At 42.6% G+C, this 27,148-nt stretch overlaps 1 protein-coding gene across 1 annotated transcript; it reads right to left on the bottom strand.

The window, feature by feature from the left end:
• Positions 1-8,622: 8,622 nt before the first annotated feature.
• Positions 8,623-9,302, bottom strand: sst1.1 (somatostatin 1, tandem duplicate 1; the record flags this gene model as incomplete). The annotated part of the gene is made up of 2 exons (XM_079731687.1): positions 8,623-8,811; positions 9,168-9,302. 2 exons carry the CDS (start codon positions 9,300-9,302, stop codon positions 8,623-8,625), a joined length of 324 nt encoding a protein of 107 aa, XP_079587813.1.
• Positions 9,303-27,148: the final 17,846 nt, after the last annotated feature.

The raw sequence follows: 27,148 nt of genomic DNA, 5'->3' as shown, positions 1-27,148 counted from the left end.
CCCTTTCTCTACCTCTCTTGCCCCTCTCTCTCCATCAATCTCTCTCTTTCCCTCCATACCTCCCTCTCTCTCTACCTCTGTCACCCAATCTCTCTCCCCCTTCCCAGTCTCGCCCCATTCCTCTCTCATCTCTCTCCATCTCTCTCCCATCCCTCTCTCTTGTTTACCCTCCTTTGCCCCATCCCTCTTTCTCTACCAGCCTCACCCTACCCCTCTCTCTTTATCATCTCCTTACCTCTCTCACCCTACCCCTCTCTCTCTATCATCTCCTTACCTCTCTCTCCTCCCCTCTCTCTCTATCATCTCCTTACCTCTCTCACCCTACCCCTCTCTCTCTATCATCTCCTTACCTCTCTCACCCTACCCCCTCTCTCTATCATCTCCTTACCTCTCTCACCCTACCCCATCTCTCTCTGTCATCTCCTTACCTCTCTCACCCTACCCCATCTCTCTCTGTCATCTCCGTACGTCTCTCTCCTCCCCTCTCTCTCTATCATCTCCTTACCTCTCTCACCTCCCCTCTCTCTCTATCATCTCCTTACCTCTCTCACCTCCCCTCTCTCTCTATCTTCTCCTTACCTCTCTCACCCTACCCCTCTCTCTCTATCATCTCCTTACCTCTCTCACCCTACCCCTCTCTCTCTATCATCTCCTTACCTCTCTCACCCTACCCCTCTCTCTCCATCATCTCCTTACCTCTCTCACCCTACCCCTCTCTCTCTATCATCTCCTTACCTCTCTCACCCTACCCCTCTCTCTCTATCATCTCCTTACCTCTCTCTCCTCCCCTCTCTCTATCATCTCCTTACCTCTCTCACCCTACCCCTCGCTCTCTGTCATCTCCTTACCTCTCTCTCCTCCCCTCTCTCTATCATCTCCTTACCTCTCTCACCTTACCCCTCTCTCTCTATCATCTCCTTACCTCTCTCACGCTACCCCTCTCTCTCTATCATCTCCTTACCTCTCTCACCCTACCCCTCTCTCTCTATCATCTCCTTACCTCTCTCACCCTACCCCTCTCTCTCTATCATCTCCTTACCTCTCTCACCCTACCCCTCTCTCTCTATCATCTCCTTACCTCTCTCACCCTACCCCTCTCTCTCTATCATCTCCTTACCTCTCTCACCCTACCCCTCTCTCTCTATCATCTCCTTACCTCTCTCTCCTCCCCTCTCTCTCTATCATCTCCTTACCTCTCTCACCCTACCCCTCGCTCTCTGTCATCTCCTTACCTCTCTCACCCTACCCCTCTCTCTCTATCATCTCCTTACCTCTCTCTCCTCCCCTCTCTCATTTTTCTACCTTTCTTGCCCCATCTCTCACCCTCTCTCTCTCTCCCCCCCATCCCCCTCTTCACGGCTGCATAGTATAAACGGAACATGAAGCAGACTGAGTCGTAACCTAGCAACAGGGAACATCCTCCAGGCATGATGTAATGTAACCTAGCAACAGAAGCATCATCCATGCATGACGTAATGCTGTGATGGAGTGGTTCTTTGGAGCCAAGGGAAGAAAATGGGCAGAGTAGATGAGGGAAGAGTGTGGGACTTCAATTAATAAAATGAAATAGGAAGAGAGAAGAAATCCTTTTAAATGTATCCCCTCCTTTGGTTAGTGCTAATCAGCATGTTCAAGCTGCCACATACTCAACCATTGACCAGCCATTGACCAACCGTTGACCAGCAGTTGACCATCAGACAACTAGCACTGGATAAACTGTTCAATCTATTGCTGTGTCAACAATTCTAAACTGGTATTGTCTCACTTAGTACTCTCTCTTCTAGTCCAAGCTAGTTCTGTGTTAACTAATCCAAACTTATTTTCTTTAAAGTACCTGGTCTAAACTAGAATTGTCTAAGCTATTCTTTACTAGTAATGTTTATGTTTAAACTGGTATTATCCCGACTAGTGCTGTCTACTGTCTAAGTACAGTCCAAAATAGTATTGTTTAATCTAGTCAAATCATATATTTCTCCAATATAATCTAAACTAGTATTTTCAAAACCAACAGATCTCAGTCCTAAATGATATTTAAAAGCTAAAAACTACTCAAGTTCTATCAATACAAGCTGCTTGCAAACTGTTTCAGTCCCTTTTATGAACAACACAAATGTTTAAATGTGCCTTCATCAGCATTACCTATTATATTTGACTAAATGTGTATGGCTACAATCTTTAAATAAACATGATTTTATTGGGCTGCAGGCCTAACTCTTATTTGAATGGAGATGGTCTGTAGATCTACCTGAGATTGAATGGGCTGTAGGTCTATCTTATTAAAAAATAAATAGTAATGCAATGTAGACCTTCCTTATTAAAATAGATATGTCATACAGGCCTATCCACCTTATTGAAATGTAGGGTAGACATACCTTATTCAAATAGAGATGTTATGTGTTATGTATGTATATAGACCTGCCATCTTTAAATAGAGATGTGATTGGCTTTAGGCCTACCTTCTTAACACAGGGATGAAATGGGATGTAGACCAACCTCATATGAACGGAGATGGAATGCAGTCCTACCTTATTTTCATAGGCATGTATTGGCTGTAGCCTTACCTTATTTAAATAGAGATGTAATGTAGGCCTACCTGTAGTAGTATGTATTGCAAACCTCAGATGGAAGCCAGGAGGAGGTAGAAGGAGGAAAGAGGAGTCATCTCCCTATCCAGATATTGACACAAATATACACAAAGTCCCTCTAAGGTGGTGGACTGATATACACAGGGATAAGAGAGGTAGGCAGACAGAGGGAGAGAGATAGGAAAACAGTGAGAGAGAGACAGTTAGGCAGAGAAAAAGATAGATCGATAGTCAGACAGAGATAGATAGAGAGAGATAGGCAGACAGAGAGAGAGAGAGGGGGAGAGACAGTTAGCGAGAGAGTTTGGCAGACAGAGAGAGATGGGGGGGAGACAGTGAACAAGAGAGTTAGGTAGACAGAGAGAGAGAGAGATAGGGGGAGAGACAGTAAGCGAGAGAGTGAGATGTGTCTTCCTTTTTCCCTTAGGAATAAAAGGAAGGTATGGTTAGTGAGGAAGAGGATGGATGTTGAGAGGAAGATGAGGAAGAGTAATTCCAGTCAGAATTCCGCATGAGGTCTCTCCCGATCACAGACACAGACACACACACACACACACACACAAACACACACACACAACCCGCTACACACTCACACACATCAGATGCATGTGTATATATCACTGCTAACCGTGGAACAGGAGGCTGCAATGCCAGCAACATAGCTGCATGCTGACTCCTCCCTCTCCTCCTCATGTGACTCCAATGCAGAGGATCTAATTGGTCGTTGGGGAAGAGAGGGAGAGAAACAGACTGAGAGAGAGAGAGGGAGGAAGAGAGAGAAGGAGGGAGGGCAAAGATAGAGAGAAGAGAGATGAAGGAGAGAGAGAGGGAGACATGCCAGACTGAAATGGGAATTAAAGTAAATCTATTGTTTACGTGTGTGTGTGTGTGTCCGGTGTGTGTGTGTGTGTGTGTGTGTGTGTGTGTGTGTGTGTGTGTGTGTGTGTGTGTGTGTGTGTGTGTGTGTGTGTGTGTGTGTGTGTGTGTGTGTGTGTGTGTGTGCACGTGTATGTGTGTGTGTGTGTGTGTGTTTGTGTTATCTCTGTGAGATATTTACATATATATCCTTTGCCATGTGTAAATGATCCCCAAAATCTTGCAAATACTTGAAAGGAGAATAGGAAAAGGTTGGTAGTGATAACCAATAGAGGGAGCCATTGAAAAGGAATATGATAGTCATGATAACAACCAACAGAGGGAGCCATTGATCATTAAAGGCAGTTTAACATCCTTGAAGTAGGTGGAGGGTGTGCTTGTGTGAGATAGAGAGTGTGTGTCTCAATATAATATAATAATTGAATGCACTAATGTATGTTTCGATACATCAGTCCTTAGAGCAATTGTATGTACTTGAATGATTATTTTTGGGTTGTATCTTCTTTGTTGAATTCATTGATTGTAAGCACTTTATTGTAATCTCTTTTGACATAAGCACCAGCTAAATACATTTCATGTAAAGAATATATAACCCAAAGCCTAGCTATAATCTGCATCTCATCTTTGAAACATTAGTCAATATAAAACATTGGTTTGGGATCATTCTGATCCAATAATCAGGTTTTCCCTGGTCCCAGTAGAATGGAGGATCCATTGCCAAAAGTTGGGCAGGGTCCCAAAATAAGTGTGCAGAGCCGCTCCTATTTTTGGTATTTCTTTCTTTTTAGTACCAAGCCGTCTGAAAGGGTGCCGAAAAAGGTGGAGCTACACACTGCCATCCGTCGATAGGTCGACAGAATTGTCACTTCCGTGCGACAGGGGGATAAAAACAAACAAACACAGTACCAGCAAGGTATTTCTGGACCACGGCGATAGCTTCGTTTATTGAAGAAAAATGTCTCGCAAAAGTTGGAGGCAAGTCTTTAGTGTGCTTTACTTTTCTGTCCATGTTACTTTATACTTGTTGTACTCTACAACAATTCAGTTGGAAATATTATACTCTTTATTCCCTCATTCATCGGATTACTAAAGTTACTTTGACAAATTCTATAATTAAAATATGGTATCTCTTCTGGTTTAAGGGCTGCTATGATGTCACGATGCTTATGTAGCTGCTGCAGCTATCGCCTTCCAGCTTAAACCCCGCCCTACCATAAGGGTTCTGTCGGCTGTGGAAACACCCGCCAGATTTAGCTGTCACGCTCCGAGCCGCTCCACTCGGTTGAAACGACTCACGCCATGCAGCATAAGTAGCCTACCCTGGGTTAGGCTAAGAGTCCGGTGTAGCCGGATCCCAGGGTAAGGGTGAGGATCCTTACCCCATAGCCCGATCCTAGTAGAAGGGAGGATTTAGAGTGGATTACCCTGATCTCAGCTGAAGGGAGGATTTAGAGTGGATTACCCTGATTTCAATTGAAGGGACGATTTAGAGTGGATTACCCTGATTCCAGTAGAAGGGAGGATTTAGAGTGGATTACTTGATCCCAGTTGAAGGGAAGATTTAGAGTGGATTAATTGATTACTTGATTAGGAATTAGAGTTTACAGGGACATGAGCCTTTACTTTCTTTCCATCTTTCCGTTGTGATAGCAAACACAGCCTTGGTTTATTTTAGGATAACTAACACCACTCTCTTATTTTATTGATGAGAACTGACACAAGCTTTCCGATTTCATTGATAATAATTGACAACTCTCTCTAATTTACTGCTTATACTCATTATCTGTAGCGCAATTAAGATTGATATGTTTTTGGTGATGTTGATGGCCAAATACAGTTCATCTGAAAATATTTTTTTTTCGCATATAATTTATGAGTTTAACTATTATGTATCCGAGGTGCTTGAATTGTTATTATTAATTTAGTCTAGATTCTTACTCAGATACATGAGGATATTGAACATGCAGGAGTAAAGGCATCTTGTTCATGGGTACAGGTAAACTGGGTTTTTCATGTCATCGTCCACTTTGAATTTTATTATTTGAAGTATTTTTTTTTTCATTTCTCTTTTTTTTCTGAGAGAGAGAGTAGTCTAGCTGCATAGACACACGGTAGAGCAGAGGGAACAACTTTTATTAAAAAGCCTTTCAGCATCTTCATCAGAGTTAATTAAGACTGAATGAAGCCTCGGAGGCAGCTTGCCGACTAAAAGGGTTTATTCTGCTGAAGCTGCTCCCTGAGACCTGTTTAGGGTACAATCAAATCACTGCCTCTGCTGGGGATACGCTTCCTGACGTGTGATGCATACCTGTATCCCATGTGACAATGACTACAGAACCCTAACCCCAACCCATTAACCCTCACCCATACCCGTATCCCGTGTGACAATGACTACAGAACCCTAACCCTAACCTTAACCCTAACCCATACCTGTAATCCGTGTGACAGCGACTACAGAACCCAAACCCTAACCTTAACCCTAACCCATACCCGTAATCCGTGTGACAGCGACTACAGAACCCTAACCCCAACCCATTAACCCTCACCCATACCTGTATCCCATGTGACAACGACTACAGAACCCTAACCCCAACCCATTAACCCTCACCCATACCTGTATCCCATGTGACAACGACTACAGAACCCTAACCCCAACCCATTAACCCTCACCCATACCCGTATCCCATGTGACAACGACTACAGAACCCTAACCCCAACCCATTAACCCTCACCCATACCCGTATCCCATGTGACAACGACTACAGAACCCTAACCCCAACCCATTAACCCTCACCCATACCCGTATCCCATGTGACAACGACTACAGAACCCTAACCCCAACCCATTAACCCTCACCCATACCCGTATCCCATGTGACAATGACTACAGAACCCTAACCCTAACCTTAACCCTAACCCATACCTGTAATCCGTGTGACAGCGACTACAGAACCCAAACCCTAACCTTAACCCTAACCCATTACTGTATTCTAGTGACAGCGACCACAGAACCCTAACCCTAACCTTATTCTGAACCCATACCCGCAGCCCCTGTTACAAAAGGGAGCCAATCATTATATTATATATACTACAACATATTTAATATTATATGTACTATTTGTAAGGAATAAACTCATTATTTTATATAAACTATATTCTACTAGGGATTAATAATATATGTAGCAACTATATGTAAGTAATTAATGCTGCATTTGTAGCACATTGATTCAGAACTGTTAAAAGCAGCAGTGTCCCGTTATTAAAAATAATGCAAACCAGACCAATCAGGATCAAGTGTTCACCAATGTTGGATCACTCCCACTCATTCAAACCCACTCCATGATATCCCAAATACATCTACAGTTGATGACCCGCCAAACCCTCCTACAGCACCAGCCCTGGTTAGGGTCAGACAAACAGCAGGGAATTAATACATATATGCATACATATATCCATGCTTAGTTAGTCTGCATGATAATAAATATCATGTTTTATATGTATATTGCATTTCATAATTATCCTGTTAGAAATTTGTTCTATATTATATACATCATAATATGTATTCCATATATGTATTCCGTAATATTCTATAAGACATATATTGTGTTGTAATGTGTAACATGTTGTATAAGGTACTATGATGGTATCTCCTAGTACTACTGCCGTGTGGTACTTTCTGCAGTATTGTGTTCATCAATGATGTATTTTATGCTGACTTCAAAGTGGAACTGGCAGACATTAGTCCGTACCTCAGTAGAGCTTCCAAAGGGTTCTGGTGTGAGGGTGTTCTGTTGCTTTACGTGAGAGAAGGATCCTTTGAAATGTTGCTCTGAAAGCCTGTGGATAAGCGATAACAGTGAAGCTTTGTCCCCGCCTCCTTATCTGTCACTCACAGCCCACACACCCGCACAGAGGTGCAGGTCAGGCCAAGCCCCGCCCCCTGCTGATGTCACCCCTTTCCCTGCTAAGTAATGTATATTCTCTCTCTCTCTCTCTCTCACACACACACACAGACACGCACTCACGCACAAACCCATGCATCACACACACACACAAACCCATATATCCCGCACACACACGCATAGACACAAGCACACCAACACACAAATCCGTACATCACACACACACACGTACACACACACAAACATCACACACACAAACTCATCTGAACAAACAGACACATCACACACACACAAACACACACATACATCACACACACGTACATCACACACACACACACACACACACACACATCCGTCATACACACAAACACACAGTGTTAAGGAGTTTAGGATGAGGGTCCACTAGTCACCTCAACCTAGCCCCTTAACCCTAGCTCCTTGACCCTAGCTCCCTAGCCCCTTGACCTTAGCTCCCTAGCCCTAGCCCCTTAACCTTTATAGGGACCAAAAGGGAAAAAGTCTTTGGGCTTCATTGTGTCATCCCTGACTATTTATGTATTCTAATGTATGAGACAGAGTGTTGTTTCATATTTTATATTTAAAAATATAACCCCTTGCCCCTAGCCCAAACTCTTTGAGCCTAGTGTCCTAGCCCTAGCCCCTGGACCCTAGCCCCTTGACCCTAGCTCCCTAGCCCCTTGACCGTAGCTCCCTAGCCTTAGCCCCTAGGACAGTAGTCCTTTGACACAAGCTCCCTAGCCCTAGCCCCTCGATCGTACCCCCCTAGCACCTTGACACTAGCCTCCTAGCCTCTTGACCCTAGCTCCCTAGTCCCTCTACTCCCTAGCCTCTTGACCCTAGCTTCCTAGCCCTCTAGCCCCTTGACTCTAGCTCCAAATCCCCTTGACCAAGCTCCCTAGCCCCTTCACCCTATAGCCCTAGCGCCATAGCCCCTGAATCCTAGACACCAAAACAGCAATGCAATAAGGGTTATTCCCGCAGTAACAATAAATTAATTAACACATTGCTTCTGAAACATATTTTATTCAAACCAAAAATTAAAAATAGAAATTCTTGGGCGGCAATAAAGTATGATTGAAAACAATCATTTCATTCAAAGTGAGATATGAAGGTTGAATCCTATTTTTCGTATTAAATTGTGGAAGTTGGAGGCACGGGTAATTGAAGGATATGCCAATTTAAAGACAAGATTATATTCAATTAACATATCAATCATGAAACAATGAAAAAAGGCATTAATCAACACGATGTAAAAGTTTTCCAGAAGAAGTTTTTGCATCCAGCTTTGCGCTCGCGGGGAGCCAGCATTGGACCGGCGGCGCGCTCCAGCTCCATGCGCTCGTCGTCCTGATCATCCGTCCCGAGCGCTTCGTTCTCCGCCTGCGCGAGCTCCGACAACAGCTGCGCGAGCGTGTAGCGAACGGTTTCCTAGGAAGAGAAGGAAAGGAAGTACCAAAAGAAAGAACGTTTGTTTTCAGGGTTTCTTGGCTTCATGTTATTCTAATATTATCACTGTCTACCAGACGATAGTTGCACACCGCAGTGCGCGCTTGTTTCAGCACCATGGGCAGCACCCCGTAGGCTATTAGGCACTTAAAAGCGTAAGAAGTAGTAGTATCAGTATTAGTAGTCGGATTTTATTTCTTTTCTTTTTCCATTTACTCCACGATATCCTGACCAAAAGTCCACAAAGTTCTAACACCTGTCTTCAATACCTGGCCGTGGTAGTGCTATCTGAACATGCAGAGACATATAGAGACGGAGAACTGTATTTAAGTCTGTACCTCTTGGCCTTGCATCGGAGCCAGCAGGGATCTCTGCAGGAGTTGCCGCAGCTTGGTGTCGCTCGGCGCTGCCGAGGAGCCGCTGAGCATCGCGGCACAGGAGAGCAGCAGCAGGGTGGAGCGGACCGACATCATCTTCTGTTTGGAGGGCGGTAATGAAGATGTTCAACTCTCCTTATCCCTCTCTCCGGCCAAACAGCATCTTATAAAGGCTGACTCTGACGTCAGGTGTTGATGGGGTCTCTCGATGTGCACGAGCTGTCCCCGTGAGTGATGATGTTCACGTTCACTTTCCAGCGATTAACGCTCATGACTCGTAATGATGTCCACTTAGTGAAACGAAGTGTGCAAACATGTGATATTTTACTCAGGTTCTCAATGGATTCTTTCTTTAAACCATTATCTTATTATTAAGACTGTCTAAAGATCCATTATTATTTAACTATTTTCATTAAAGCCTTCATTTTGTTATTTTTAACTTTTAGTAAAATATAATGTGCTGCTGGTTTGTGACGGATGAGCTCTTGGGGTGATAAGTTCGGCTGTATGTTGGCCCAATTTAATTATGCCTACTTGTTGCCTACTTTATGTTCAACAAATGTTAGGGCTGAAAAGATCTATTCCGAAGGAACACTGTTTAGAGGAGATAATGACGAGGTTCAAAAGTATCCAATTTTTAGAGGTGAACCTATTCATCTTTTAACAAATATATTTACTATTATTTATAGCTTACAGATGGTGTGTCCTTAATATTTTCACAGACGATTTCAGGGTCATTGCCATTGTTTGTTGGATCATCCCTAGTAATAATTTATTCTAAAGGCGGTGTGGGTACCAGATTGACTCGGCTGCCAGATTGACTCGGGGTCCTAGATGCGCAATACTGACGCACTTCCTGTAAACGCTGTCTTTTAAATTCATTCCCATGTTATTCCCAAGTATTAACGATCACCTTTTGTTGTCTAATCTATGAATAATAATCTAATGTACGAAGATTGATCAGATAATATTTGTGGCTTTAGATTGATGGCTAAAACGTTATGGGGGGGGGGGGGGGGGGGGACTTTCATCAATATAGGATTAGTTGTTGTAGGTGATAATTACTTTAACATATGTGAGAACAAAAATATATGTGTAGCCGAGCGTTTTATTTTTGCCTATACTTGGGTAATATATAAAAGAAGAATCGGATAACTCCATTCACTGAACTTTATTTCCAGCGCTCCCAAGACAGAGTCAAAACAGCGACCCACACGCAGACACTTCCGTTCTGCTCCTTCAGAATAAGAGTCCCTAACAGGATCTGGGTTACATATGCATTTATCAGTGCTTTTAGACGTGTTTCCAATGGCTTTGTTTGTGCGAAAGAACGGGCTGCGTTCAATGAAATCTAAACCAAAACGGATTGAGCCTTCTTTTTATGTCCATGATTGAGCCCCGTTTATAAACAATCCTTCTGGGTTTTGCCCGTTGGCTTGTGTCGATATGTCAAGTGTCGATACGTCATCTGTAAGCGCAGGACCCCGAGTCGATCTGGCAGCCGAGTCAATCTGGTACCCACAGCGGCATATTACATATTACTATTTTCGCTTTATGTTTTTAATGAGACAGGTGTTCATAGACATTTAAGATGTCAAAGGTTTAATATGTCACATTTCCATTTCCATTTCAATTTCCATTTAGGCCATTTAGCAGATGCTTTTAACCAAAGCGAATTACAATAAGTACATTTTTCAGAAGAAGGTATAACAACATATTGATGTTGGTACAGTAAGGATAATAATTCTGCATAAAAAAAATAAAAAAACACTAGACCTATGTTATACACTTTGTTGAGTTGTGTAGCAACATGATAGCAAAGGTTTACAACAATGTTGAAACCCGTAGAAATCCATAGTTGAACCAAAGTAGTCACATTTAATGAGGTCACATGTCCCTTTTACCCCATAGGCGTAAAGAGGCTCATTATCCTTTCAAAGTTCTTTATGAGTGGCTCATGAGATTATTGGCTCATGAGATAATTGGCTCATAAGTGGCTCATAAGATAATTGTCTCATCAGTGGCTCGTAAGATAATGCATAATGTAACCTTATAACATTACATCAACGTTCAACATGCACATAAGGTTATTTTTGTATGATTGCTTAGACAACAGATAACAGCGTTTGGCTTCCAAACATATAATTATCTCCAGCTGTATACTACCCCAAATAGCATTATCTACAACTGTAAACTAACCAACATAACATTATCGACAGCTGTAAACTATCCAACATAAAATTATCTATAGCTGTAAACTACCCCACATAACATTATCTATAGCTGTAAACTACCCCACATAGCATTATCTATAGCTGTATACTACCCCACATAACACAAACTACCCCACATAACATTATCTACAGCTGTAAACTACCCAACATAAAATTATCGATAGCTGTTAACTACCCCACATGACATTAACTACAGCTGTAAACTACCCCACAAAACATTATCTATAGCTGTAAACTACTCCACATAACATTATCTATAGCTGTATACTACCCCACATAACATAAACTACCCCACATAACATTATCTACAGCTGTAAACTACCCAACATAAAATTATCTATAGCTGTAAACTAACCCACATAACATTATCTATAGCTGTAAACTACCCAACATAACATTATCTACAGCTATAAACTTCCCCATATCATAACCTACAACTGTAAATTACCCTACATAACATTATCTACAGCTGTAAACTACCCAAGATAACATCATATTCAACTGTAAACTACCCCACATAAAATGATCTACAGCTGTTAACAACCCAACATAACATTATATATCTTAGAGGTTAGAGGTAACAGGTTAGAGGTAACAGGTTAGAGGTAATTGGTTAGCGGTTTGAGGTAAGTGGTAAGAGGTTAGAGGTAACAGGTGAGAGGTAAGAGGTTAGAGGTCACAGGTTAGAGGTAACAGGTTAGAGGTAACAGGTGATGGTTAACAGGTTCGAGGTAACAGGTTAGGAGTTAGATGTTATAAATTATAGGTACAATTTCGGAAGTAAGATGTAAGAGGTTGGAGGTTATAGGTAAGGTTGGAGGTAAGAGGCTAGATGTAAGAGGTTAGATATTAGGGTTGAGAGGCTATAGACAGGGTTTTGCTTATGAGGACGAAGGGTTCCTTGCTCTGCAGCTTTTTACAAACTGTTCCCATGGTTCCTGGCCTGCCATTGGTCAGATGAGATTGGTTGTCTGTTAATTTAATGGTTGATTATTTCTCATGGTTGTGTGTTACTGAAGCTATTACAGGTTCACACTACATCTGCTCATTGCCTTTCTGCCACTCTGTAAAAGTCAGCATCGCCATAGCAACTAGTCTGAATGTTTAGTACTTGAGTTCATTAACTTGTTTCTACAGGGCTTCTCTAAACTCTATTAAACTGAAACTAGTTTTTATTTTCAATGCTTTAACTTAGATATCATCCTGCGTGACAAAATTGGGGTAACGTTTATATATATATGCATATATATGTATTTATGTATGTATGTATGTATGTATGTTTATATATATATATATATATATACCCCCTGCCTGCTCCTCAATGACCTGTCTCTGAACTGTCTAACCCCTACCTGCTCCTCAAAGACTTGTCTCTGTACTGTCTAACTCCTACCTGCTCCTTACAGACCTGTCTCTGAACTGTCTAACCCCTACCTGCTCCTCGATGACCTGTCTCTGTACCGTCTAACCCCTACCTGCTCCTCAATGACCTGTCGCTGTACTGTCTAACCCTACCAGCTCCTTAAAGAACTGCCTCTGAACTGTCTAACCTGCCAGCTCCTTCATGACGAGAGGAGGCGTGAGGAGATGGAGAGCTTAAAAACCCAGCTTGCTCTTATCCTCTACTTTGGTCCTAATAAGGTATTATTGTTTTTTATTGATTGTGTGTGGGTGTATAATGAGTTCTATTAAATCTCTGCAGTGTGACTGGTCATTGCTTTTCACATATTAGCATGAAAGTATGGAGGGTTGTGCATGCTGTCGTACAGATTAGTATTTGAATGTGAGGGTCGTATCTTATTATCTGCTGTCATAAGCGAAACAACAATGCCAGCAGGGTGTCTCATCACCCTCGCTGTCAACTAATGGACCATAATGTGCTGAAGGGGTGACATACCGTGTGTGTGTGTTTGTGTGCCTAAATAAACATGCCTTTCTTTGAAAGAGGGCAGACAGTTGTTTTTTCAGATGATTGATGAGCTTGATGGGCACATTAACCACCAGCAGGGATGATGAGGACTTAGCTCGGGCCTACCCAGCATGGCATTGCTGTGACACAGTCTCCCCATTGTCAGACAGACGGACAGACAGTAGTCTGAAGACCTTCGGACAGACAGACAGCAGTGGCCCAGTGGCCTCCAGAAGGACTGTCTAAATGCCCTTTGCCCTTTTAGAGTGGTTTCACTCATTGGTATTATCTACGACTAAAACTATAACAACCCACTCTGTTACGGGCATATTCCCCTTGAGAGATCATCGCAGTATTTAGTCAGAGTGCTATGAGATCTCAGTCCTAAATAATCGTATCGGTGTTGAATTTATTTCTGTTTTCTTGTTTAGTTAAAGGTGTCATATTATACCACCAGGTGTGAGTATGATTAGCATTACAAGCCGTTTGGAAAATCTGCCTCTATCAGCCTACCCAGTGGACTGAAGCAAACGTTGCTCATCTATCCGTCATATAGCTAGGTGGACACGCCCACTTGTGATGTCAAAAGATGCAGATTTTCAAAACGGCTTGTAATGGCTAATCACACTCACACCTGGTGGTACAATACGTCACCTTCACAAACCCACTTGGAGAATGGTGAGTCATGTTGCTCAGAACGAAGGTCCAACATGGCGGAGCCCCGAGGACACCTACGCTCATCACGTTTCAAGCCTACCACGTTTCACATTCAACCAGATTGCATAACCCACAGACACCCTAATCCTAATCAGACAAAAGCCTGAAGACTTACGTTTGCTTTTTTTTTTGCTTTCTGCTGAATCTTAAATACATTGCACTTTAATTTTTTTACTTTGCCGTTATTTTATTTTACTTATCTATTTTATTGCATTTAACTTTGCCTTTATTTTCTTTACGTATCTATTATATTTTATTACTTCAATCTATCTTTATTATTTCATTTTATTGTATGACGATGCTGCTATGTGAAGCACTTTGAGTCTGCCTCGTGTATAAAAAGTGCTATATAAATAAAGCTGCCTTGCCTTGCCTTGCCTTGCCTTGCCTTGCCTTGCCTTGCCTTGCCTTGCCTTGCCTTGCCTTGCCTTGAGTGCATTTTAGACCTTTTCAGAAACCCCGACCCAACGAAGCCGGACGCAGCTAATGCCGGCTAGCGACTTCTTTCCGTGACCAGCGAACGCCGTCGCCGATACGGTGGGTGAACACTCGGTGGAAGAATATGGTAACCTCTGAGTGGTTGAGTGGTAGTAATGTTATCTATCCATTTCCATGTATACTGAATCAAGACTTGTGTGGTTAATATATAAAGAAGGGAATCACGGACTTTTACATCTCGAGACGCAAAAGAGAAATTTGCTGTGTCGCCGGGACCGAATCTTATAAAATGTGATACAGATGTGATCTACTCATTCTAATATTGTGAAATGCAAAAACTAATATGTACTAAAACTAATATGTGATATACTAATACTAATACTGGGATATAATAATACTGCGATATACTAATATTGTTAGATACTAATACTAATACTTATGTGACGCTAATACAGTGATACACTAATACTTATACAGTGGCATACTAATACTATCCAAACAATGAATCCGCCCTTTCACACTCTTTGGTCTTGTTTGAAAAACAGAGAGCTCATATGGTTTCTATATTTGATGAATAAATTAATTTATTTATACATTTTGTAATAAACTAGCAGAGCATCTCAACACCAATTAAAACAGCCTGTTACTAAACGGCTAGCAGGGTGTTACCAATACTTGGGCAGGTTGCTAAGGGGTGTGGTCTCAGAGTACCAGCTAGCAAGGTGTTGATTGGTCAGGTTGCTGAGGGGTGTGGTCCCAGAGTACCAGCTAGCAAGGTGTTGATTGGTCAGGTTGCTGAGGGGTGTGGTTTCAGAGTACCAGCTAGCAAGGTGTTGATTGGTCAGGTTGTTGTCAACAGGAAGTGAAGCCCTTCCAGTAGAAGTTCTTGCAGCCGGCCTTGCGGTCTCGTGCGATTGTGTTGGGGTCTTCGACAGAGCGCTCCAGCTCCATCCCAGCTCCCCCTGTCACCATGGACACCACCTCAGCCTCCTGCTGGCTGTCGCCTTCTGGCAGTGTGAGTTGGGATAGCAGGTCCTCCAGTGCACGCTTACTCCATTCCTACATTTGTACACACACATACACACACACACACACACACACACACACACACACACGCACACACACACACATATATGGAAATCAATAAAATGCATACTGAACATCTTATATACAGAAGTAATACCCATAACTAGTATGTCCTGCTAGAATTCAAAACTACCATGTACCATGTTGAACTACTTGTACTAACTGTTGACTAGAACATTAGATTAACATTTAGTGCTCTAGAAGCTGATCGACAAACTTGTGTTGCTGTAGTACTCTAGAAGCTGACCGACTAACTTGTGTTGCTGTAGTTCTCTAGAAGCTGATCGACAAACTTGTGTTGCTGTAGTACTCTAGAAGCTGACCGACTAACTTGTGTTGCTGTAGTACTCTAGAAGCTGACCGACTAACTTGCGTTGCTGTAGTTCTCTAGAAGCTGACCGACTAATTTGTGTTGCTGTAGTAATCTAGAAGCTGACGACTAACTTGTGTTGCTGTACCACTCTAGAAGCTGACCGACTAACTTGTGTTGCTGTAGTACTCTAGAAGCTGACCGACTAACTTGCGTTGCTGTAGTTCTCTAGAAGCTGACCGACTAATTTGTGTTGCTGTAGTAATCTAGAAGCTGACAGACTAACTTGTGTTGCTGTACCACTCTAGAAGCTGACCGACTAACTTGTGTTGCTGTAGTACTCTAGAAGCTGACCGACTAACTTGTGTTGCTGTAGTATTCTAGAAGCTGACCGACTAACTTGTGTTGCTGTAGTACTCTAGAAGCTGGCCGACTAACTTGCGTTGCTGTAGTTCTCTAGAGGCTGATCTTACTTGTGTTGCTATAGATCTGCAGAAGCTGAGCTTACTTGTGTTGCTATAGATCTGTAGAAGCTGAGCTTACTTGTGTTGCTCTAGAGCTGTAGAAGCTGAGCTTACTTGTGTTGCTATAGATCTGTAGAAGCTGATCTTACTTGTGTTGCTATAGAGCTGTAGAAGCTGAGCTTACTTGTGTTGCTATAGAGCTGTAGAAGCTGAGCTTACTTGTGTTGCTATAGATCTGTAGCAGCTGATTACTCACTTGTGACATGGATCCAGTAGCTGGCGTGCGCTGCTTCTGCATGCGGTCCATACTGAGAGCAGAGGTTGTCTGAGAGACCAGCAGCAGAACCGTGGCGAGGAGAAGCACCGTAGTGGGACACTGGAGAGACTTCATGTCTGGGGAGAAGAGATCAGAACAACGTTTAACGAGAAGCAAATAGGAATAAAAAGAGTAAAGAAGAGGAGACAGCGTTCACCTACTGGGTTGGTGTCCTCTGTTATCCGTGGTACTGGTGAAGGAGCAGGAGATCAGCAGACGAGTCCAATTGCAACGTCTCACCCAGTCTTTTAAACGGTCTCCCTCTGGTCACATGACATCGTTTTTGATTGACAGCTGGCCAGTCGGGCCTGTGTGCAGCGTGATGAAGGAATGCTGGGTGATAAAGCACTCAGTGTGTTTCTTTGTTCAGCCGTTAAGAGCATTTGACTGAAGCCTCCACAATAAAACAATTAGCTGAGATCCACACGCTTGCCTTCATCTCGGCAAACACCAGGGATTCTCTAATGGGACAATTAGCCAAGCGCTAATAACGTGAGCAGGCCCCATTTGCTTCACAGATAAGAGCGCTTCAAACAGAGCAGTTCAAACAGCACGGCAGCAAGGAAGTCTCTCATGCTTCAAAAAATGTGTTCATTTAATCTGTTTAAATAAGGTGCCTCTTTATTAGTTATGTAATGTAAAAGTACTAATGAACACACATCTAGGAATTCCCGGAACTGACGGTTGTGGTGAATTATGTCTTAAGCGGGTGTGCTTGCTCACCACTGTATCAACAAAACCAAAGTAAATGTTACATAATCGATAGAAATGTATTTATAAAATATAGATATGTATTTATTATTATACATTAACACTTCAAAACTATATAAATGTATAATACATTCACATCTATAAACAATGTACCTGCTGTAATTCAGGGGGCACCACCTGTGTATATCTGGGTTGAATATGGTCATTCAATGTTTAAGGTCAGGGTGTACATTTTGAGTGTGCACCCTTGTGATGTTTGATTTAAATCTTTACTTAAAACGACAAAGGAAACAAACCCTGACTGACTAATCATTATCGCAAGGAGAGGGACCTGCCTGGCCCCTGTGGTGGGAATTTGGACCACGACAATCGTTTCTGTGTAAGAATAAGAATAATAACTGTTTAAGAATAAAATAAAACAATTGGGGTAATATGTTTAAGTAATAAACATACAATAAACAATAATCCATACAACAAAAATATAACAATCTGAGGCCTCACAATAATCTGAGGCCTCAGATGGGAGTTCACCCTGTGTCTATCTAAGAGCTTAGCAAGGAGAAGTCCACTGCATTTGCACAAGCAAGGACTTCTTCTACAGTGGCACAGGTCTTGGAAATGCTGAGAACAAGTTGTTCTATACTACTAACAAAACAGTATTTTAGCTATACAAGTACGTAACTTGTTCTATGCTCTTTTTTTCTCCTTTTCTTTTGGCCAGCATCAAATCGATACAATATTTCCTCAATAGTTTTTCCAATTATGATTGACGTGGATTCTCACCGTGTTAAATCTTGAGCTCTCCCGGAGTCCCCCTTGGGGCCTCTCCATAACCCGCAGGGATTATCAGTCCGTCGACGTGTGGCTCGGAGGTCCGTGAGGAGAGCGGAGATCCCACTTCTGACCTCCAAGTATGTGGTGGGAATTTGGACCACGTCAATCGTTTCTGAGTAAACTGTTTAAGAATAAAGAGTCACCCGAACTCATAACAATTAGGGCCATATGTGCAAGTAATAAACATAAAATAACATACAGTAAACTTACATTAATCCATACAACAAAAATATAACAATCCGAGGCCTCACAATATCCGAGGCCTCAGATGGGAGTTCACCCTGCGTCCAATGCAGAAGTCCTTTCTCAAGCAAGGACATCTTATACAGTGGCACAGGTCTCGGAAATGGTGAGAACAGCTCTGCTCCCCAAATGATTTGATGGAAAAATCCATAATGTTGTTTCCCCTTCATCATGAAAGCTCTGTCTCCTATTCCTTGCATTTTCTAGCCCCCCTACCTGTTTCTAGCGTTACCTAGTGTTAACCTTTGTGCCTGGGGTATACCGGTCATAAGGGAGTAGGGATCCCCTTATGCATTGTTCTACTTGACGAGAACACAGGAAACTCTGTCCTTTAGGTAAACATTATTGGATTTGATCATTGACAATTACACTGTGAAGTCTCATCTGTCCTAGACACAATATCTCATTAAAAAAATGGTCACGACAGATGTCATAAAGGAGGAGACGCAGCGGTGACTTCTCACTTGTATTCTTTGCCCATTGAGCACCCAAAGGGTGTCGGCGAAAAGGCAGAATGTGAAAATATAATTTTCCCATTACACGCAGACAAAGACAAACTGTCACACTGTATTTACTATTGTAAACATATTTATAAGCTACATGTATTTATTAATACATTCATATTAATCAACAATGTACATGTATTTATTCATAAATGAAAATGTATGTTACATGTATTAATACATTAACGCTACATTAAGGTTTATAAAGAACTTTTATTAACATTTATAGACTATTTTAGGAATGGTGAGATGGTTATTTTATATAGTTAGGTTTTTCCGGGAGGCCGAAAGCTATTGGCTTTTAGATAATTATAGATTTGTGCATAAAAACAAGCATGTCATTTGGCAGCTTTTGTTGTAATAATGATAATATAATGATAATAATTATTTTTGAGTTTGAGTACTTTCTCACTCAAATATTTTTGAGTTTGAGTACTTACTCACACTCAAGGATACGTTCCACACAGCTTATATGGTCATATCATATTCATTTAGCAGATGCTACATTGCATGTAACATTAAATGCTCCACAAATCGACGCACATAAAACAGTAAATTATTAAGAAAACAATCACTAAAATATCAAATCAATATGATTCTATTTACAATTTAGACAAAGTAACTGAGCGGCGTGCATGGACCTGCGTGATAGATTCCTGAAGCAATATCTTCTTCTCTGTTTGGAATGTAAAACAGAAAGAAAACGCTTGCCCCGTGCTGGTTGCTATGAAGCCCTTGGGATGTGGACATGACCATCTTCAGTTGGCTCATTCAGTACACAATGTTTTTTTTAAGCCCACAAATTTAATGAAACGAACTACTTAATACAATAAAAAAAGATTCAGACACTGCATAACCAAAACAATTTAGACATGTGATAACAGAGTCTTTGAATGAAAACATATTCATACATTCCAACGTGATCCTATAGAAGAATGGAAAAGTAAAAAACTATTTATATTAAAAGATAATAACTTACACAATGAAACAAAACAAAATAATCTGATCTGAAAATGAGTTTAAACAAGCATGTCCTACTTGTGAACTAGTATTGTACTAATGGTTAGAGATTCCGAAGGAACACAACAGTAAACAGTATTCTACTAACTATCACTTCCAGATTCCACAGCAGCACAATTGTAAATAGTATTGTACCAACTAGTTGTTTGAGATTCAAGAGCAACACAACAGGTGCACATTAGTGTAATAACAAGTGCTTCCAGATTCCACAGCAACACAACAGTAAACAGTATTGTACTAACTAGTGGTTCTAGACTCCACAGCAACACAATAGTATACAGTATTGTACTAACTAGTGGTTCTAGAATCCACAGCAACACAACAGGTAAACAGTATTGTACTAACTAATGGTTATAGTTTCCAGAGCACCACAACAGTAAACGGTATTGTACTAACTAGTGGTTTGAGATTATAGAGCAACAAAAAAAGAGGCTCAACATTTGTAAGGAGTTGGAAGACAAAGCTTCAAATTACATCTTGATGGTTGATGCAAACAATTAAATGTGCTTCTTAAATCAGGGTTAAGATAGGGTATTGTGTTCTTCATTAAAAATTATGAAGTATTAATGACAACACATTAAAGTTCTTCATGATTCTTCGTTCACATATTTATTATACCCATCAGATGAGCGCCACCAAAGCCTCCGATGTATAAAATAGAATTCTGCAGAAGGTTGCAATAAACGCACCCTGTCTCCTCCCAGTGGCCAATGTAAGTACTTCAACTCAAGTCCCCGAGTCAGCTTCCACTTATAGTAAGCTTCTTAGTATTTGTTGGTACAAATATAAGTTAGTAAAATGTATATAGCCTTGGGGTTAAAAATATTGATGGTATACTATGGTATACGCATTATCAATTATGTTTGGCAGTACAAGCAAAATTACCATGAACAAACATTCATTGAGATAGTTTATATAGTAAAGTAGTTGAAACAGTAGCAGTTATAGTAGTGTTAATAGTAGATTAGAAGTGACTACTACTAGTTTTTCTAATAGTTAATCAAATACAAGCAGGAGTAACGCTACAATCGAGGCAGTCTCCCAAGGATACTTCAAGTGTGAGTAACGGAACCAAACAAGTATTAGTCGTATTAATAGTGAGGAGGACTACCACTGCTTCATGCACACTCGGCAGCGGCTGATGATGCTGCCTGGACAGTCTCCCTTCACCGTCTGGGCCCTGGGCTTACTGCAGACAGATTATAGGGCATGTACAGTATATAGTTATTATCAGGTACACACAGGTGCATATAGAGGGTATTTCTGTAGTTATTATCACGTAGACATGTTCATATAGAGGGCACGTATATAGCTTATACGTCAAACTTAGTCAACTCAGAACTGTGATTCCACTTAAAAATGTCTCGGGTACTGCCCTACCCCATTGCTTCCCTTCTTCTCTGAAGCATTTCCCCCTCCACTAAACTTTTTTTTGTGAGAACCCTGGATTGCCAATACCTGAAGAGCTGGTTTGGGTCCAGGGCCGCCAGCCAGTAGCTGTACGAGTCTGTGTAGTAGTTGCAGGTGCCTCTGCCGTGACACTCGATGAAGGGAATCTTCCTGAACTCCTGGAGGCAGGATCCTGGGGAGGCCAGGGGCTGGCCAGATCCTTCTGAGCCAACGCCCGTTTGCTACAGGAATACATTTACATTTATCCGAAGCGACTTACTCACTATTTGTCGGAAGAAGGAGAAACAATATATGTCTGTCGGCACAGTAAGGATGTTCATAGAACAAAGTGCCACGCTCCATCAATCGCTGGGTTAACCCATTCCCCATATACAACAAGATAGCTAGGATAATACACTACACAATGCTCAGTTTTATTCTAAAGTGCCAGGATGTGCAACATACAATGGGTGTGTAAGAGGGGTGGTGGTGGGGGGAGCTATGCAGAGTCACTATGCACAATTATTTGACTAAGGCTTACCAATGAGTCTATGTAGTAGGATGTGTGCGTGTGTTGCTAATGGGTGGATGCGTGTCGCCAAGTGGTGGATGTGTACGTATTTATCCCAGGGGGAGGGGGGACGTGTTCCTCACCATGACAAACGAGTATCCTGACCAGAGGGACTGCCACCCTGCCGGACAGACTGGGACCTGGACAGTTTGGCTATGGATGGCGATCACATTGGACCTGGTCTCGCACACAGCGCACCTGAAACATGGCACGGGTTAGTCACACCCTAACCCCTCCTGCGCCCTAGCCACTGTTAAACCTACCTAGTACATCCAGACCTTTAATAGACTTGATACAATGCAGCAGGGCTAGGGTTCGACTTGGACAGACCTTCATTACACAGCCTTTTACATTAATGTCAACATGAGGTCAAGGAGAGTTGCACCTCTACAACGTGAATCGGTAAGAACCTCGCGGCCCAGGTTCACATATTCAGATGGAACGCATGGGTTTGGTTGTCTTGTATGGTGGTGGCGTGTTATGTGGTGGTTGTGAGTGTGGTGGTCTGTTGTTTTAGGGTTAGTGTATGTTGGGGTCAGAGTTAGTGTATGTTAGGGTTAGTGTATTTGAGGGTGAGTGTATGTTAGGTTAGTGTATGTTAGGGTAAGTATGTTAGGATTAGGTTAGTGTGTAGTGAGTGTAACATAATTCACCTACAGTATTTTGTTATGTGTTGTTCTTTACACTGTGTTAGGCATGTCGTTTACTGTCTCTGTGTTTCAGGGATCGCTGTCCCTTTAAGGATTACGAGCTTCTCATGACGCGGAGCCCGATGCGGCATATGTTCACTTGCAGCACGTTTTGATTCCTGTTTTCTAAAACTAAATAAACGAGTCACACAACTGTGTGCTCAACGTGCAAAATTGTATCCTTCATTTAATGCAATTTCCACAAGTGTATGTTAATGCATGTTAGGTTAGTGTATGTTAGGGTAAGTGTATGTTGGGTAAGTGTATGTTATGGTTAGTTTATGTTAGGATTAGGTTAGTTTATGTTAGGGTTAGTGAATGTTAGGGTTAATGTATGTTGGGTCAGTGTATGTTAGGGTTAGTGTACGTTAGGATTAGGTTAGTGTATGTTGGGTTAGCGTATGTTAGTGTTAGTGTATGCTGGGTAAGTGTATGTTAGGGTAAATGTATGTTAGGATTAGGTTAGTGTATGTTAGGGTTAATGTACTGCATGTTTTCCTACCGGCTGACATATTTCTCAAGTAAATCTCCAGAGATCATTGCCATATCACTTGGCATTGATTGGTCAGTGGACAGCCAATAGGAGTAGTCGTTACGGGAGGCATAGCGACAGGTGCTGTCAATGTTGCAGAAGAGGAAGGGCATGGTGGTAAAGCGAGGTAGACAACTGCCCAGGGTTCCTGGTGGAGAGAGAGATCATTTTACAATGTTTATATACCTCTGTCTCTCTATCTGCCTGACTTTCTATGTGTGTGTCTGTCTGTCTCTTTTCCTGTCTGTCTGTTTGCCTTCAGGTTTGTTTTTTTGTCTGACTACCTTTCTGTCGGTGTGTGTCTACCTGTCTGTCTGTGTGTGTCTACCTGCCTGTATGTTTGTCTGTCTACCAGTCTGTCTGTGTGTGTCTACCTGCCTGTATGTTTGTCTGTCTACCAGTCTGTCTGTGTGTGTCTACCTGCCTGTATGTTTGTCTGTCTACCTCCCTGTCTGTGTGTCTAGCTGCCTGTCTGTGTGTAGGTACCTAGGTCTTGTCCATGTGCTCTGTTGTTTCCGTTGATGAAGAGGAGGGAGTATCCAGAGAAGAGGAGGCGGGACCCTGCAGGGCATAGAGGAAGGCTCTGCTGCTGGCTGTGTCTGGTGAACAGGAAGCTGTCTGGTTCCCCTCTGATGAAGGGCCCTGGGGGCCCCGGGGTCCCGGGGGGTCCCTTGGCGCCCATCAGTCCCTCATCCCCTTGAATACCTGCAGAAACAATTATTACACCAGATGGGTATTCACTGTCCAACCCCTAGCTGTCTAGCCCTGCTCCTTAATGACCTGTCTCTGTACTGTCTAAACCCAACCTGCTCCTTAATTACCTGTATCTGTACAGTCTAACCCCTACCTGCTCCTTAATTACATGTCTCAGTACTGCCCAGCCCCTACCTGTTCCTTAATGACCTGCCTCTTTACTGTCTTACCCCTACCTGCTCCTTAATGTCCTGTATCTGTACTGTCTAACCTAGCCTGGGTAAACCCGTGCTACCTTGCACGCAATTTCATTTTGCGCTGCTAGGCAGCTTGGATTCCACGGATCAGATTTTCGCCTGAGATAGGGAACCAATCACAGAACGGGGAGGGACGACAAGACGATGACGACGTCTATGCAACACACCCATCGGCTTCTTCCTCATCAAATTTCTGTCGCTCTACATACGTCATCTGGTATAATTGAAACGATATGAGGCTATGAGCTACGTACAGACTCATATGATAGACATTCGTAGCGCTCAATAAACGGCTCCGGGCAATCGTAAACCACGCCTCAAATACGAGAAAATGAATGCGTGGTTCCAAGACCTCTTCTCAATGTAGATTGAGATGAGGTCTGGCGTTAGCCAGGCTATGTCTAACCCCTACCTGCTCCTAAATGTCCTGTATCTGTAGTGTCAAACCCCAACCTTCTCCACGCCTCACCATACAACTCCTTGATTATTCACTATCTGACATTGCATAGATAGACTATGTGCAAGTTCTCCTGATTTTCTCCTAGTTCATCTCTCACCTTGTGATCCCAGAGGACCCGAGTCTCCCTTTGGTCCCGGCACTCCTGGTAGTCCAGCAGGTCCGTCTCCACCAGAAGGTCCTCCTGGCCCCGGAGAGCCTTTGGAGACCAAAGCAGCATTAGATTAATCACTAGGATGTTTCACTATCTATGATGTATCTCTTTCACTTAATGTATTACTATGATGTTCCACTGTCTATTTACTATCTATTATTATGATATATGACTATGATGATCATTATGTATCATCAAATTTTATATATATATATATATATATAGATAGATCTATAGATTTAAACCAGTTTACGTTACCTGCAGGACCTTGCCTTCCAGCAACCCCCTGAGCCCCCACCTGTCCCTCATATCCATGGTAACCAGGTAAGCCTTTATCTCCAGGTGTTAAAAGCACTTCCTGAAAAAAGTCTTTGCCTTTGGGACCTGTTGGGGAAAGTTAATAGTTACTAGAATCTAAAACCCCAAGTAACTAGTAACTATTACCCCCAGTCACTAGTTACTATTACCCCTAGTCACTAGTAACTATTAATCCCAATAACTAGTAACTATTAGCCCCAGTTACTAGTAACTATTACCCCCAGTAGCTAGTAACTATTACCCCCAATCACTAGTAACTATTAGCCTTGGTTATAAATGTAACCCTCAGTTACTAGTAACTTAAACCCTCAGTTACTGGAAACCATTTCTGAGGGTTCTGTGAAAGTACTTTATTAATGTTTTTTAAAGTAATCCGTTCTACAGGGTAGTTAGGTATTGACAGTAGTAATAAGTCTGGACTACAGTGAAATTAAGTAATAATAGCAGTTATAAGGCTAGACTACAGTGTAAAACAGTATTAATAGCAGTAATAAGTCTGGACTACAGTGAAGTAAAGTATTAATATCAGCAATGAGTCTGGACTACAGTGTAGTAATGTATTACAGTTGTAATAAATCTGGACTACAGCTAAGTAAAGTATTAATAGCAGTAATAAATCTGTTATAGTGGTATACACAATTAATAGCAATTTTAAGTCTGGACTAGTGAAGTTAAGTATTAATAGCAGCAATAAGTCTGGACTACAGTGTAATACAGTTAATAGCAGTAATAGATGAGGACTACAGTGTAGTAATGTATTAATAGCAGAATGATGACGTGATGATGATCTTTCAGTACCTGGCTTCCCTGTGGGTCCTTTGACACCCAGTAGACCGTCCTCCCCGGCCTTCCCTGCTTCTCCCTTCTGACCTACACACACACACACACACACACACACACACACACACACACACACACACAACCTGGGGTTATGAGGGTTAGAGTTAGGATTAGGGTTATGTTTAGGGGTTAGGGTTCTGGGTAGAGGTGGGGTTAAGGGATATGTTAGGGGATAGAGTTAGGGTTCGGGGGTAAGGTTAAGGCATAGAGTTGGGGATAGGGGTTGTGGTTGGAGTTCGGGTGGAGTTGGGGGTAGGCATGGGATTAGGGGAAAGGAACAAGGTGGGGGTGGACTGTTTTGTCTGGTAGGTAAGGGGTTAGGGTTGGAGTTAGGGGGTAAGGTTATTGTAGGGGACAGGGTTGGGGATAGGGGTGAGAGGTAGAGTTAGGGTTGGGGATAGGGGATAGAGATAGGGTTGGGTTTAGGTTGGGCAACATGCTGCACCTCTTACCAATGGGCCCCATGTTGCCCAGGTCCCCGCTCAGGCCTTTGAGTCCTGATTGACCTCTGCTTCCCTCTGGACCCTTGCAGCAAAGAAGAATCGGATTAACTCTACCCTTAATTTAAATCAGATCACAACTAACCTATTCACCAACTAGGATTTAATATGTCATTAACTATCCAACTAACCACTCCCAACTCAATCCTTACTAACTAACTCTTACTTACTAACACTTACTAACTAACTCCTCCTAGGAAGCCCCTGACTTACTCCAAACATACTCCCAACTAACTAACTAGCTCACCGATTAAGTTTGAAGCTTCATAGCTAACTCACCTGCTGGCCTTGTGTTCCACGGTTTCCACGGCAACCAGGTGACCCAAGTAAGCCCCTGGCTCCTTTACTCCCTTTACTGCCTTTGAGCCCTGGCCCTGGGGGGCCTGGGGGCCCTGGGGTCCCGTGGAGGCCTGGAGACAGGGACGGCACATTAGCCTAGGGGCCTTCATGTACACATGCATACGTTTACGAGATTGATTACATTTATGAGATTGCGATTGTGTGTGTATGTGTGTGAGTCCCACCTCTGGGTCCCAGGGCCCCAGTGTGGCCCCGGTCTCCCTTGGGCCCGCGGGAACAGAGGCCGTCCATGCCTGGTCTGCCGGGTTGACCCCCTGGGCCGGGCCTACCAGGGAGGCCCACGTTCCCTGGAGGGCCGGGTTGGCCGGGGGGGCCCTCAGGACCAGAGAGCCCCACCTCACCCTTCAGTCCTAGGGGAGCGGAGAGAGGAAAGGACGGCTGCAACTAGTACTGGTCC

Source organism: Pollachius pollachius (assembly GCF_949987615.1).
Source record: "Pollachius pollachius genome assembly, chromosome: 3".
Taxonomy (NCBI): domain Eukaryota; kingdom Metazoa; phylum Chordata; class Actinopteri; order Gadiformes; family Gadidae; genus Pollachius; species Pollachius pollachius.
The sequence above is the reverse complement of the archived record's forward strand: the minus strand, read 5'-3'. Positions and strand labels throughout refer to the sequence as shown.